We start from the raw sequence: 14,012 nt of genomic DNA, 5'->3' as shown, positions 1-14,012 counted from the left end.
ACAAAATCAAGAGTATTGCTTAAAAGAAGAGATTCAGAACATTGTTGAACACAACTCTGGATGTCACCTAATATTGGCATGTAGACACACCAAACACTTATGAAGGTAAACAGAATGGTCTTTGTCGCAAGGTGTATGGAGTACATAAACAAACAAGTATCGTAACAGTACAGGATGTTGGTGAGACAACACCCAGAGTACTGCATACTGTTTCGACCATCTTCTTTAAGGAGTAGTATCCTGCCATTGGACGTTGTTCAGACAAGGTTCTTTAGTTTGACTCCTAGGACTAAAGGGTTATTTTAAAAGAAAAAAAACCTGAAAACTGGAGTTTTAGATGAATGAAAGGCAATCTGACTAAAACTCATGAGATTCTAAGTAGGACTGAATAGGATGCATGTTGAGAATATCTTCCCGTGAATCCAGAACTCAGGTAACAGGTCATCCATTTAAGAAGAAGATGAGGCTCACGGAATTGTATATCTTTGGGATTCTCTCCTCTGGAGTTCAAGACATTAAATATAGTCGCAGCTGAGATTTTGGATTACCAGGAAGTTAAGAGATATGGGGATTGATTAGGCAAGTGTAATTGAGACGAAGATCAACTCAGCTTTGATGATCTATTCTCATTTGGAGAATAATATGTATTATTAAAAATAAACTGTAGAGAGTAATAATATTGATATATTTTTGTAATCTCTTGCATTCCTTCTGATATTTGTTCAATTTTAATGAAGAGATAACAGAGCACTCAGACAATAAGAAGGAAGACTTCACCATTACTATCCCTCTCACATTGACTGGTTTTGATAATAAATGAGCAGAGACTGCTGCAAAAGCTTCAAGAAAACAGACCCTCCAAAACCAGGTCACTGACATCTGCAGCAGGAAATCACACAGAGCAATCTTGATGATTAAGATGGTTCCCTTTCTTTATTTCTTTCCACTCATAGAGTAGAAACCAAATGTTTCCTAGAGTGGCAAGTGAAGCTACTCTTTCTGATTTTCTCTTATCATGGATCATCTCCACTTCCCAGCTATTAAGTAGAGTTGGAATTTTGCAGACTTGGGCTCTTCTTACATTTAAAAAAAATTCTCACACTGTAAGCCATATCAACCAAAATAACATATACAAAACAATAAAACCATAAAACAATGTCTTCCCACAAGGGAAAAACAAACAAGAAAAATGTGTCATCTACTTTTACACACCAAATCAAATCGTTTTATCTTCTTATCATTTTAGGGGCTGGAGTTCTGAGGCAAGCTCTCTCTGTTATGTTCCATATATGGTTCCCAAATTTGTTCAAACAATGTAACTTTATATTTTAAACTATATGTTATTTTTTCCAGTGGAATACATTTATTCATTTCCATGTACCATTGCTGTATTCTCAGATTCTCTTCCATTTTCCAAGTTGACATTGTACATTATTTTGCTATTGCTACGGCTATCATAATGAATCTTTTTTGCGCTTTATGCAATTTGAGGCCTAATTCATTACTTCTTATGTTACTTAAAAGAAAGATCTCTGGGTTTTTGGTATCTTATTATTTGTGATTTTATTTAGTGTCTGATTTAGTTCTTCCCAAAATGTATTCACTTTTGTATATGCCCAAATTGCATGTATTGTTGTTCCCATTTCATTTTTACAGCGGAAACACCTATCTGATATTGTTGGATCCCATTCTTTTGAGGAGTAATATATAACCTGTGAAACCAATTATACTGTATCATGCGTAACCTTGTGTTTATAGTATTTTTCATAGTTCCAGAACATAACTTTTCCCATGTTTCATTCTCTATTTTTATATTTAAGTCCTTTTCCCACTTTTGTTTGGGTTTATAGCTTGTTTCATATTTTTCCTTACCTTGTAGCTTAATGTACATATTTGTTATAAATCTTTTAATTATCATGGTATCTGTAATCACATATTCAAAGCTACTTCCTTCTAGTAATCTCAATCTGTTTCCCAATTTTTCCTTTCAATAAGCTTTCATTTGATGATATGCAAACATTGTACCATGAGTTATTCCATATTTGTTCTTCAACTGTACAAATATTAATAAATTATTTCCCAAAAAAATTTCTCTATTCTCTTGATTCCTTTTCTCTCCCATTCTCGAAAGGAAAGGTTATCTATTGTAAAAGGGATTAGTGGATTTTGCGTCAATAACAATTTTGGTATTTGGTAATTCATTTTTTTCCTTTCTACGTGTATCTTCTTCCATATATTAAGTAAATGATGCAATACTGGTGAGCTATTATATTTCACTAGCTTTTCATCCTACTTATACAGTATATGTTCCGGTACCTTCTCTCCTATTTTATCTAGTTCTATCTTAGTCCAGTCTGGTAAAAATCTGATATATACCTTAATTGTGCGGCTCTATAATAGTTTCTGAAGTTTGGTAACTGCAAACCACCTTGGTTATACCTCTCTGTTAATTTATCTAGCGCTACCCTCAGTTTCCCCCCATTCCACAAGAATTTCCTTATTATTCTCTTTAGTTCAACAAAGAATTTCTCTGACAAGGGAATTGGTAACATTTGAAGTAAGTATTGTATCCTTGGGAACACATTCATTTTAATGCAGTTCACCCTCCCTATCAACGTTAGTGATAATTCTTTCCAATGTTATGACTTCCTGTAATTTCTTTATTAATGGCTGATAATTTAGTTTGTACAAGTGGCTTAAGTTATTGTCTAACCTGATACCTAGGTATCAGATTTCTTGTGTTTGCCATTTAAATGGTTGTAGAGCTCGTCGAAAGAATCAAAGACTTGTTGATCCAAACCAAGGCTTTTATTAGCAAAAGACAGGAGCTCTTCACAGGTGGCTGTAATGGAGGATTAAAACCATGTACCCAGATGCTTTTTGCTTATGTGGAACTGACGACACTGGGTCCACACGCAGGTCACCTTATCAGAACTAGCAGATGTAATTAAACTCAGCCATGGGGATTTATCTGAAGATGCACTTTGAAATGGAATTCCACTGTGAGGCCCAGGGAAAGCAGTTGTCAAATGCAACACTCTGAAATTGACGAATTGGTCACAACCTGTCTTGCTCGAGAAGTTTTAATAAGTCTTTGTATCTACGAGATAAACCAGGAAATCATAACATCCTGGTTCCATAATAATTCATCTTCTAAATTGTAGAATATAATGTTCAGTTTTGATTTTGACTGACAAATGTTAGAAGGAGTAGGCGCATGATTAATTGTTTTTGGGGTATATAAGCCTGTGGTCCTGCTGCTCTCCGAGGGGTGGGAACACCCCTTGTCAAGAAGGAAGAACAGCCAGAGTCCGAGCAACGTCCCGGTCGGGGGAGGTGGAGAAGCTGCTACCAGCGCCCTGACAACCTACTACAAGTGTGCAGTCGTTGCCTCGCTTCGGCAGTTGGGACTAGTCCAAGCGTTGATAAGTATAGTTGGGAAGGGCTTGCATATTGTAGTGTGAAATCAGCTTTTGAATTAGTAATAAACATTTGTATAAACTGAACTGCTCTCGGTGTGTGTGTCTATTTTCTTTCGGTAGCTCAAACACTGTGACCAATCTAAAATGAACAAAATGAGAGGTATAAGTTTACCCAAGACAGTGGCCGACCAGTCTGGAATGATCCGACCTGGCTAGGGACACAACCCTTTAAGGCCCAGACAGTAGGCGTGGCTTAGCTCTCAGCCAATCGCTGTAAGCACAGTCTAGATACTGTAACTATATACACTGGTGATAGATCTGTACTATCACAATGGTGATTCTTTTTTAAATTCTGTATAATCCGTATTAGTCATTGGCATCACTTCACGTTTATTTGCGTTGACCTTATACCCCGAAATTTCTCCATATTCCTTCAATTTCTTATGTAGTTCTTTTATTGATATCTCTAGTTCTATTAGGAATACTATGATGTAATCTGCAAATAAACTGATTTTATACTTCTCCTTTATTTTTATTCCTTTTATTTTATTTTCTATTCTTATCAGCTCTGCCAATGGTTCTATTGCTTAGGCGAACAGTGATGGGGATAATGTACATCCCTGCCTTGTTGTCTACTTAATTTGAATTAGTTCAATACACATCCATTTACTACTACCTTTGCCAACGGTCCATTATATAATGCTTTAATCCAATTAATATATTTTTCTGGGAGATTGAACTTCCGTAAGACTTTAAATAAGTAGTTCCACTCTACCCTGTCAAAGGCTTTTTCTGCATCCAAGGCAATAGCTACCTTTGGTTTTTTACTTCCTTGAGCTACATGAATTAAATTAATAAGTTTATAGACATTGTCTGCTGTTCATCTTTTCTTGATAAATCTAGTTTGAACTTGTTTTACTATTTTTGGTACGCAGTCGGTCAATTTGTTTGCTAATAATTTCACTGTTATCTTATAATCTGAGTTAAGTAGGGATATTGGTCTATATGGTGCTGGTGTCAATGGATCCTTCCCCGTCTTTGGTATTACTGTAATTATTGCCATCTTACATGAGTCTGACAAGTTTTGTGTTTCTTCTATCTGATTCATTACTTCCAGGAGAGGAGGAATTAATAACTCTTTAAATGTTTTATAAAATTCTATTGGAAATCCATCCTCTCCTGGTGTTTTATTGTTCAGTAGCTTTTTCAATATATCCTGCACGTCCTCTATTTCAAATGGTTTTATCAGTTTGTTTTGTTCCTCTTCTTGCAATTTTGACATTCAATTTTAGCTAAAAACTGTTCTATTTTATCATCTTTCCCCTCATTCTCAGTTTGGTATAATTGTTCATAAAATTCCTTAAAGTTTTCATTAATCTCTGTTGGGTTATATGTGATTTGTTTGTCCTTTCTCCTTGATGCCAATACGGTTTTTTTTTTAACTTGTTCAGTTTTAAGTTGCCAGGCCAATATTTTGTGTGTTTTTTCTCCCAATTCGTAATACTTTTGCTTTGTTTTCATTATGTTCTTCTCCACCTTGTACATATGTAATGTTTCATATTTTATTTTTTTGTCTGCCAATTCTCTCTTTTTCTTTATATTGTCCCTTTTCACTAGTTCCTTTTCTGTACTTGCTATCTCCCTTTCCAGCTGCTCTATTTCTCCCTTTCCAGCTGCTCTATTTCTCCCTTTCCAGCTGCTCTATTTCCCGATTGTGTTCCTTTTTCATCTTAGTTACATAACTTATTACCTGTCCTCTAATGAAGGCTTTCATTGCATCCCATAGTATAAATTTATCTTTAACCGATTCTGTGTTTATTTCAAAATATGCTTTAATTTGATGTCCAATAAACTCTCTAAATTCCTGTCTTTTAAGTAGCATGCGATTTAACCTCCATCTATATGTTCTTGGTGGGATGTCTTCCAGTTCTACTGCCAATAGTAGGGGTGAATGATCTGAAAGTAGTCTAGCTTTATACTCAGTTTTCCTGACTCTCCCTTGAACATGTGCCGACAACAAAAACATATCTATCCTTGAGTATGTTCCGTGCCTACTAAAGTAGTATGAATATTCCTCTTCTTTTGGGTGCTGCTTCCTCCATATATCCATAAGTTTCATTTCCTGATTGCTTTAACCATAAATTTGGCTACTTTATTCTTTTTGCTTGTCTTTTGAGCAGTTTTATCCAACATTGGATCCAAATTAATGTTAAAATCCCCTCCTATCAATATATTTCCTTGCATGTTTGCAATCTTCAAAAAAAATCTTGCATGAACTTTTGATCCTCATCATTAGGTGCATATATATTCAGCAAATTCCAAAATTCTAAATATATCTGACACTTTATCATTACATACCTCCCTGCTGGATCTGTTATTTCCTCCTCTATCTTGATTGGTACATTTTTGTTAACTAATATGGCTACACCTCTAGCTTTTGAATTATATGATGCTGTCGCTACGTGTCCTACCCAGTCTCTCCTTAATTTATTATGTTCCTGTTCAGTTAGATGCATTTCCTGCACAAATGCTATATCTATTTTTTTCATTTTTCAGTAAATTTAGTAGCCTCTTCCTTTTAATTTGGTTATGTATTCCATTAATGTTTATAGTCATATAGTTCAATGTGGCCATCTTATATCTTGTTTACACCTCTTTTTCGCCTCCTCGCTACTTCCATCCCCCTTTTTCCCATTTTCGTCTTTTATATTTCCCTTTTTAATCTCAATGTATGACAACACATTTAAAACATGAAATACTCTGACAATACCCATACCCAATAACACCTTAACCCAAAATGAACCCCCCCCCCCTTTGAGTTGCCCCTTTTCCCTTGCTGGGCAACCACAACACAGACTTGGGTTCTTGCCTCCATTCTTGTTATGCCAGTCCCAGGAATTTTAGTTATATTCCCAGACTTATTTCTAGAAAATGACATGATCTGATCAGTAAACAAGAGAAGGCCCATCCCAATGCACTACAAACCATAGTCGGAGATTTTAACCAGGGCAGTCTTAAGAAAACTATACTGATTACCACCACAATGTAACCTGCTGTACCATAGGTCCCAGCACACCCAATCACACTATACCAAGATAAGGAAGGTCTACCGTTCTTCCTCAAGACTGCATTTTGACAAGTTGGATCACCTGGCGGTGCTCCTTCTGTCTGACAGATGGAGCCTATACAGATGTTGGAAATTAAGACAGCTAGAAGGTGGTCATAGAAAACATAGTTGACATAGCGGTTAGTGCAATATTGTTACAGTGCCAGGATTTGGGACCCGGGTTTCAAATCCTGCGCAGTCTGTACATTCTCCCCCTGTCTGTGTGGGTTTCCAGAGGACTCCGGTTTCCTTCTACAGTTACAAATGTTCTGGGGGTTGAGGTTAATTGGGTGTAATTTCGGCAGCATGGGCTTGTGGCCTGAAATGGCCTGTTAATGTGCTGTATGCCTACATTTAAATGAAAAATAGTTGCAGGGCTTCCTTGAGTCAGCAGATTGTGTGGTGTTCAAGAACTCAACTGAAGATCTAAATGATTACAACAGTGCTGTTATAGACTTTATCAAAACATCTGTGGACGAGAGTGTACCCATCAAATTATTCAAGGTTTTCTCCAACCAGAAGCCCTGCATGAACAATGAAATCCAGAGAGCCAGATCACAGCCATTCAAGTCCGGAGATCCAGAACACCCCACAAGGAGCAGATATGACATACAAAAAGCCATCTCCCAAGGGCAGTGGAGATTCCAGATGAGAATGGAAACAACGAAGAAAATACGACAGCTGTGGCAGGGCCTAAATGACATAACCTGCTAAATATTTAAATCTGGTGCAGGAGACAATAAAGCTTCAATCCTAGATGAACTCAATGCTTTCTAAGCCCAATTAGACCACCAAAATAATGAAGAGCCACTGTGCACCCCCATGTCCTCTGTTGATCCTCTACTATCAGGATCTGCAATGACTTGCGGCTCCCATCAGGAGTGCGAATCCAAGGAAAGCATCCAGTCCAGATGGAGTACCTGGCTGAATACAGGCAGACCGGGTTAAAAACGAGTTCCGTTACTTGGGTCTGTCTTTAACTCGAATTTGTAATTAAGTCGGAACAAATACATATACATATGGTCCTTATTTAGTGTCAGTTAGGCAAATGTTTATTTTAACATATATAGTTTATATTTTATGTTTCTACGCATGTAAGGAACATTTCCAAATGCACAACAACATCTTACACATAGTAACACAGTACACAATTGGATGATGTAGGAGAAGATGACGGAGAGGTGGCTACTATTGGAGAGGATGGACCTGGTGCTGGAGAGTCAGGGTTTGATCTTTACCACATGAAACTTGGAGGTGGAATCAGCTACAAAGAAGCATCTGTTCACTTCTAACTGCCTTTGACCCAAGGAAGCAGTAAAGCGTCATCAAACTGCTGGTTCACAAGTCACTTGTAAACCAGATGAAATAAGAGTACAATGTTAATGTGTTCTAAGCATGTTCAGTGTTATGGAAAACCGCTCTGTTCAAAGCATTATTACAATGCATTTTAACGTAATACGTTCCAATCTTATAAAAGGGATATATAAAACTGATCTTTATTGGCAATAAGTGAACATCATTTAAGAAAATATTTGTCTAACGTAGTTTACCCCTAAGCCTAACCATGGTTAGAAAACACACTGGTCTGCCCCTAACCCTAATGCGTTGTTCAGTGGCTTGGAACCTTGCTGGTTTGTTGCATCAGACCAGAGACAACAAAAAAAACCAGATTCCCACCAATGCAGGGCAGTGTGCTGCAGGATAGTTCAGGGAGCCTGATCATAATGGGGACACCAATAACTTTTAGCACAGCCACTTAACTCTTTCTATTCCACAGCTCAGCGCCTATATTTCAAATATTTTAAACTAGAGTTGTGCAAAGCGTTACGTGGTGGTTTAAATAGGAACAACAATAAAATTTTAATGTTGTAAATTTAAAACTGCGGGTCAAGAAGAGTATCGTGGCTGAGTCGCGATGCTGACTAAACCACGTTCAAACTCCGGAAGTTGACAGCATTTACTTCCGGCTGGCTTGTTGGTTCACAAGTATGAGTTGTTCATAAATTGGACGTTTTTAACCCAGGGACTGCCTGTACTGAAATCTTGCGCTGACCAACTTGCCAGTGTATTCATGGATATCTTCAATATCTCACTCTGGCAGGGCATGGTTATCCACCTGTCCAAATAAGCCTCAATAATACTGGTACCCAAGAAGAGTGTGTAAACCTGCCTTTTTTCTCTTCTTCTGGCTCTCTATCCCATAGGATGATGATGGTTCCTTTCAGTTCGTTTGTGGGGTTTGATATGTACGTCCTGGAGCGGCTGTACAGGCCAATTCTTGACAGGCCCTGCTTGCTACATACTTGGCAGGCGAGGCCTGGAGGAGCAACAGGGGCAGAAGCTCTGTTGTGGAACTTCTTGTACCTTTCCTCTGTTGTCTCATTGAGCTTTTTCTCAGCAGTGACCTCCCCTTTTCTGATGGATTCCCTCCACTGCGAGTGATCTTGTGCCAGATCCTCCCATGACAGCTTTCTTAAGGCTCTTGTGCAGGACAACTTTGCACCATAGTCGCTGGCCTCCACATTTTCAGGTACCACTGGACAGTTGGCCATACAAGATGCCCTTGGGCAGTCTTCCGTCAGGCATTCTGACAACATGTCCTGCCCAGTGCAGTTTGGCCAACATCACAAGAATGAAACTGCTGGCATTCTATCTGAAGAAAGGACCTTGATGAGACCTTGTCTTGGCAGGTGATCTTCATCAGAGAACTTAGGTGATGTTGCTGCAGTTGATCAAGCTGACGTAAGTGACTCTGATATGGGCACCATGTCTTACATCCATATACCAAGGCTAATATGACAACAGGCCTGTACGCCTTGCACTTGGTGGCCAACCTGATGTTCTGTGACCTAATCCAATCTCTCAGCTGGGCTTTCTAGTTCTTGAATCAATCTCTACATCTAGAGAAGCTGAGGATGTTATTGCGCTGCCCAGGTAGCAAAACTTGTTGGCAGCATTGAGAAAAGTGCCATCAATGAGGACAGTTGGTTCTTCATAGCTTGAGCCAGGGGCCGGTTATTGAGGGATGAGAGGTGGAGAGGGTGAGAAAATGGGAGTAACTATCTCAGAGGACGGGGTACTGAACTTTAAGATCAGCCATGATCTCGTTGAATGGCGGAGCAGGTTCGAAGGGTCGAATGACCTACTCCTGCTCCTATCTTCTATGTTTCTATGTTTTCCTGGACTAAACACATTAATTTCATCATGAAGAAAGCATGCCAGTGCCTCTTCTCCTCAGGAGCTTGCAGAGGTTTGTTATGACATTGGAAACCTTGGCAAACTTCTACAGATGTATATTGGTAAGTGTGCTGACTGGCTGCATCACTCTGGTATGGGGGCACCAATACCTCTGAACAGAAAGCCCTGCAAAAGGTAGTGGACACAGCCAAGTACATCACAGGAAATTGTCTCCCCATCGAGAAAATCTAAGTGGAAGGCAGCCGTCGAAGAGCAGCAGTAATCATGAAGGAACCGTGCCATCCAGGACATTCTCTGTCTTTGCTGCTGTCATCAGGAAAGAGGTAATAAGATTTGTACCACCAGGTTTAGGAACAGTTGTTACGCCTCCACCATCAGACTCCTAATCAGCAAATTCAATCAGACTCATACAAGGAATCTTTGCACATTATTTATTACTGAATATTTATTTTTTTCTGTATTGCACATTTTGCTTACATTTCTCTCTTTTGTATATGTATTTTTTTCTTGAGTTTTGCATTACTGATAAAGTAGAAATTCTGCCTGGCCCCCAGGAAAAAGAATCTCAGGGTTGTATGTGATATCATGTATGCACTCTGACAATAAATCTAAATTAATCTAAAACATTACAACATCATCATTTACTCTTGCAAGAACTATTCATTTTTGTCTGTGTGTGGCACTTCCTTTGTGGCCATAGCCTTTTAAATTCACAACAGCCCTTTAAGATAACCCAACTCCTTTAAGACAACCACAACCCATATATCCAAGTTTCTGCCTTTTCCATGTTGATCTTCTATTAGCATGGAAGAGGAAATTTATTCTTTTAAAATTAGGAGAATTGCAAATAAATTAACACGCAAGAGGAAAATCTATTTAACCCTGTCCAAAATGACTTAAAATGATTAACATAAACTAGTCCCTCCATTCACAGATAAAAACTAGACTTAAATCCTTCCTTCCTATCTGTGATCCAACTACAATTAGTCATTAATCAACTGACGCAAGTCATTGTGTCTCATTTACTCTGAAAGGAACCAGAAATCACAAACTTTAACCAATTTGCACAGTCATGAATATTCATCTCTACTTTTAAAGTCCTTAATCCAATAGGTATTATTAAGACTCAGGCTGATGGAGATTTGTTTGTTGTGGCTTCACAAAATGTTTTCAAATGTTTTATGCCAATGTGAAACTAGTGAGGTCTACGGTCCCCAAGGGTTCCATAATCGTTCAAGGTAATATTTTTACATTCAAAAGATGTTGCAGCCTTGTAGAGATTATCAGTAATTACTCACAATGTCAACATTTTAACAGCAAAATTCACAATGCTGCAGTTTCTGAAGTTACATGACAATAAAAAATACCCCAGGCCAAACAGATGGCAAGCTGTGTACCTGCTGATAATGCCTTTCATCTGCACATCCTTGTCCTCTTGCTGCCTGCGAAGTCGTTCCTCACCTTCCTCCAACCTGGCTTGGTACTCCAGCATCATCTTTTGTGCTTGTTCCTCCTGGTTTTTCAAGTGAACCTCGTATTCCTCCAGCTTTCTATTAGAAGCCCTCAGTTTATCCTGAAGTATGGCAATCTCTTGCTGATACTGATAGAAACAAGCAGTGAACTTTAGAGGGTTCATTATAAAACCAAAATAAATTTAATTGAAAATATTGCTGAAAATCTAATTTTATTCCATTTAAAAATTGATATTAAATACCCTGTAGACTTATGTGGACATACATTAATATAGCAACAAAATCAACTGAAATCCTATTAATATTCTTCATCTGCACTTCATTCAGAACTTCAGGGCACCTTCTTCAACATTGTCTCTGCAGGAAAAATAACTGGGGTGAAATATTATATTTCAATGAAGGCTTGATGTTGCAAACTGGATTTAAAGTAGAATCTGGGAGTGCATTTTTGTGTCAAACTGCATGTTTGTATTAAAAGACAAATTTTCCTAAGGGCTTGAAGGATTGCAATTTTGAGAGACACCTGCAAGTTCAGCCATAATTTGGATTTGCTGGGATTTGAGCAAGTAAATTTAAAGCTATTAATCTGGAATTAGTTTATAAATACTGCTTTACTGCAAAGTTAGCCAGATTTGAGACTTCTAAAGTCTTTAATTCTTGGTTGCTTTTGGGGATAACTTCAGCTCATCACATCAAATATGCTTAATGACTACCGAAGATCAACTTCCCAGTATTTGTAATGAATGCAAAGTACATCGTTCTTCCCTCCAGGTTAAACAGCCTATGTGTTTCCATTATGAACACTGTCAGACAAGAGCTGGAGAGCTGATAAAGCACACTCAGCTTAGCAGTCTGCCGTTTAAGCTTAAGTTGCTGACGCTGACCATTTGAAATGATTGACATTTGAAAAGGAAAGAAAAATGTACCTCTGTGGGGAATAACCATGACAGAGAGGCATCATCCTCTGCAACAGTTTAACAAAAAAAGATTTAAAATAGGTAGTCAGGTAGTCTCAAATTCAGACACAATCAGGATTAATAAATCAAAATTAGTTAAATATGCAGGTGTCAGACACTGTCTTGAAAATATTGATTGAAAGTGTCAGAAAGCAATGTTTACTACAAAGATGAGACGTGATCGACTGCCACAGATCAGGTTGAATTATTAATGTGGAAGCACAAAGACAAAGTAGAATTTTGAAGAACACCAAACCAATACGTAACCTCTACACTTTAGTTATTAAACCACATTCACTATATAAAGGGACAACATCAAGTGACACATTGGGAGATTCTGAAATACAACAGGATTCAAAAAAAACATACAACACAAAAACATGAAAACAGATTTTTTAATAAATCTATTAAGATGCTGTCAATGGGAAATGGTTAAAATGGTTAAAGACGGGACTAATATGAACAAGGAAACAACAGGTGTGTTCAACCCATGTATCTTATCAGATTTCACATCAGAAGACAAAACATTAAATGAATCAGTGGTGAATTTAGAATATTAAAATGGTAATTTGGGAAGGAGATAGGAATTTATATTGATAATTATCCACAGGAATTTATGGCTTCCACTCAGGATATTAAAATAAATTATATAATTGTAGATGATTTAAGTTATAATTTTGCAAAACACTGATTCAGGAATTGAGCCTTGGGATTGAAAAGTTCCAAAGGTCACTCCATTATTTGTGAGAAGAGGAAGCAATAATGCAAAAACCTGACAGTTTAACATTCACTCTGCAGTGTCCTGTAATGAGCAGAGGTGAACATCATAGATTGTGAGGTTCCTTGGAACAGGTGAGTCTATGGACATCATCTATTATCCATTTCCAAATGTGAATTTGATAACCGATCATAAAAGATTGTCAGCACAGAAAAAAAGGCACACAGAATTGGAAGTCAAGTTGAAAAATTGATCAGTAATAGGTATAGAAAATTGGAAAACAAATATAAACAGTGTCTCTTTTGACTGGTGAGAAATTTTGTGTTTTAAAAAAAATTGAGGCTTTATCTTCACCACATATATGTGATGTATAAAATGAATTGATGGGAGCAGAAGTGTATTTCAGAAATTGTCTAATATGAGGAAGTTTAATACACTTTACATCAGAGAAGGGCACAGAAATGGAATTAGGGCACCAAATCAGCTAAAATCTAATTATATCATGCAATAGACATGAAGGCTCAGCGGTCCTTCTAGTTCTGTGAATGCAATGAAATGACAGTCAGGATCAATCACTTCCATTCATTTGTTGCAGGGCTCTCCTAAGTCATTCAAGACATCCATCCAATGATCCCTTATTCTCTTTGAAAGAAAAACTCAGCTCATGTTAAGAGATGAGAAAGGGGAGATTAACTCAAGTAGATGCGCTGAAGGGAATTCCTACTGGTATAACCACAGTCCATCTGTGTTGGCTGACATTTTTTTTTTGGTTTTTTTAACCAATGGCCAGCAGCAATCTGTGACTGCATTAACATCCACTGAGCTAGCAAAAATTGCAGCTTTACTTCATTACATGTTAAAAGTATGCAATTTCACATTACAATCTAATTCCCTAGTTGGTCCATGCAAAATTGATGAAGACCATACACCACATCACTAAACAGAAAGGAATTTGAACCAGCCAATTTGAGATGGCCAACTGTGCTTCCAGTGCTTCATTTTGCATTTTTTATTTGTTTTCAACAACAGTATAACAATGTAAGCCTTTAAATGATTAGACTTGCTATCCCAGATCCAGAACACAATTTTGTTAGCCATAAAAAATATAAATTAAATTATATTTATTCCCACAGTTAATAC

At 37.6% G+C, this 14,012-nt stretch overlaps 1 protein-coding gene across 19 annotated transcripts in view; it reads right to left on the bottom strand.

Moving 5' to 3' along the window:
* LOC138737104 (disabled homolog 2-interacting protein-like) overlaps positions 1–14,012 on the bottom strand; it is a 592,760-nt gene that overhangs the window by 9,794 nt on the left and 568,954 nt on the right. For all 19 annotated transcript variants that reach the window (XM_069887658.1, XM_069887625.1, XM_069887641.1 and 16 more), the window contains one exon: positions 11,124–11,326. In XM_069887658.1, coding sequence (XP_069743759.1) covers positions 11,124–11,326 — 203 coding nt within the window. The remainder of the gene's footprint in view (positions 1–11,123; positions 11,327–14,012) is intronic.

Source organism: Narcine bancroftii, chromosome 1 (genome assembly GCF_036971445.1).
Source record: "Narcine bancroftii isolate sNarBan1 chromosome 1, sNarBan1.hap1, whole genome shotgun sequence".
NCBI classification, from domain to species: Eukaryota; Metazoa; Chordata; class Chondrichthyes; order Torpediniformes; family Narcinidae; genus Narcine; species Narcine bancroftii.
The sequence above is the reverse complement of the archived record's forward strand: the minus strand, read 5'-3'. Positions and strand labels throughout refer to the sequence as shown.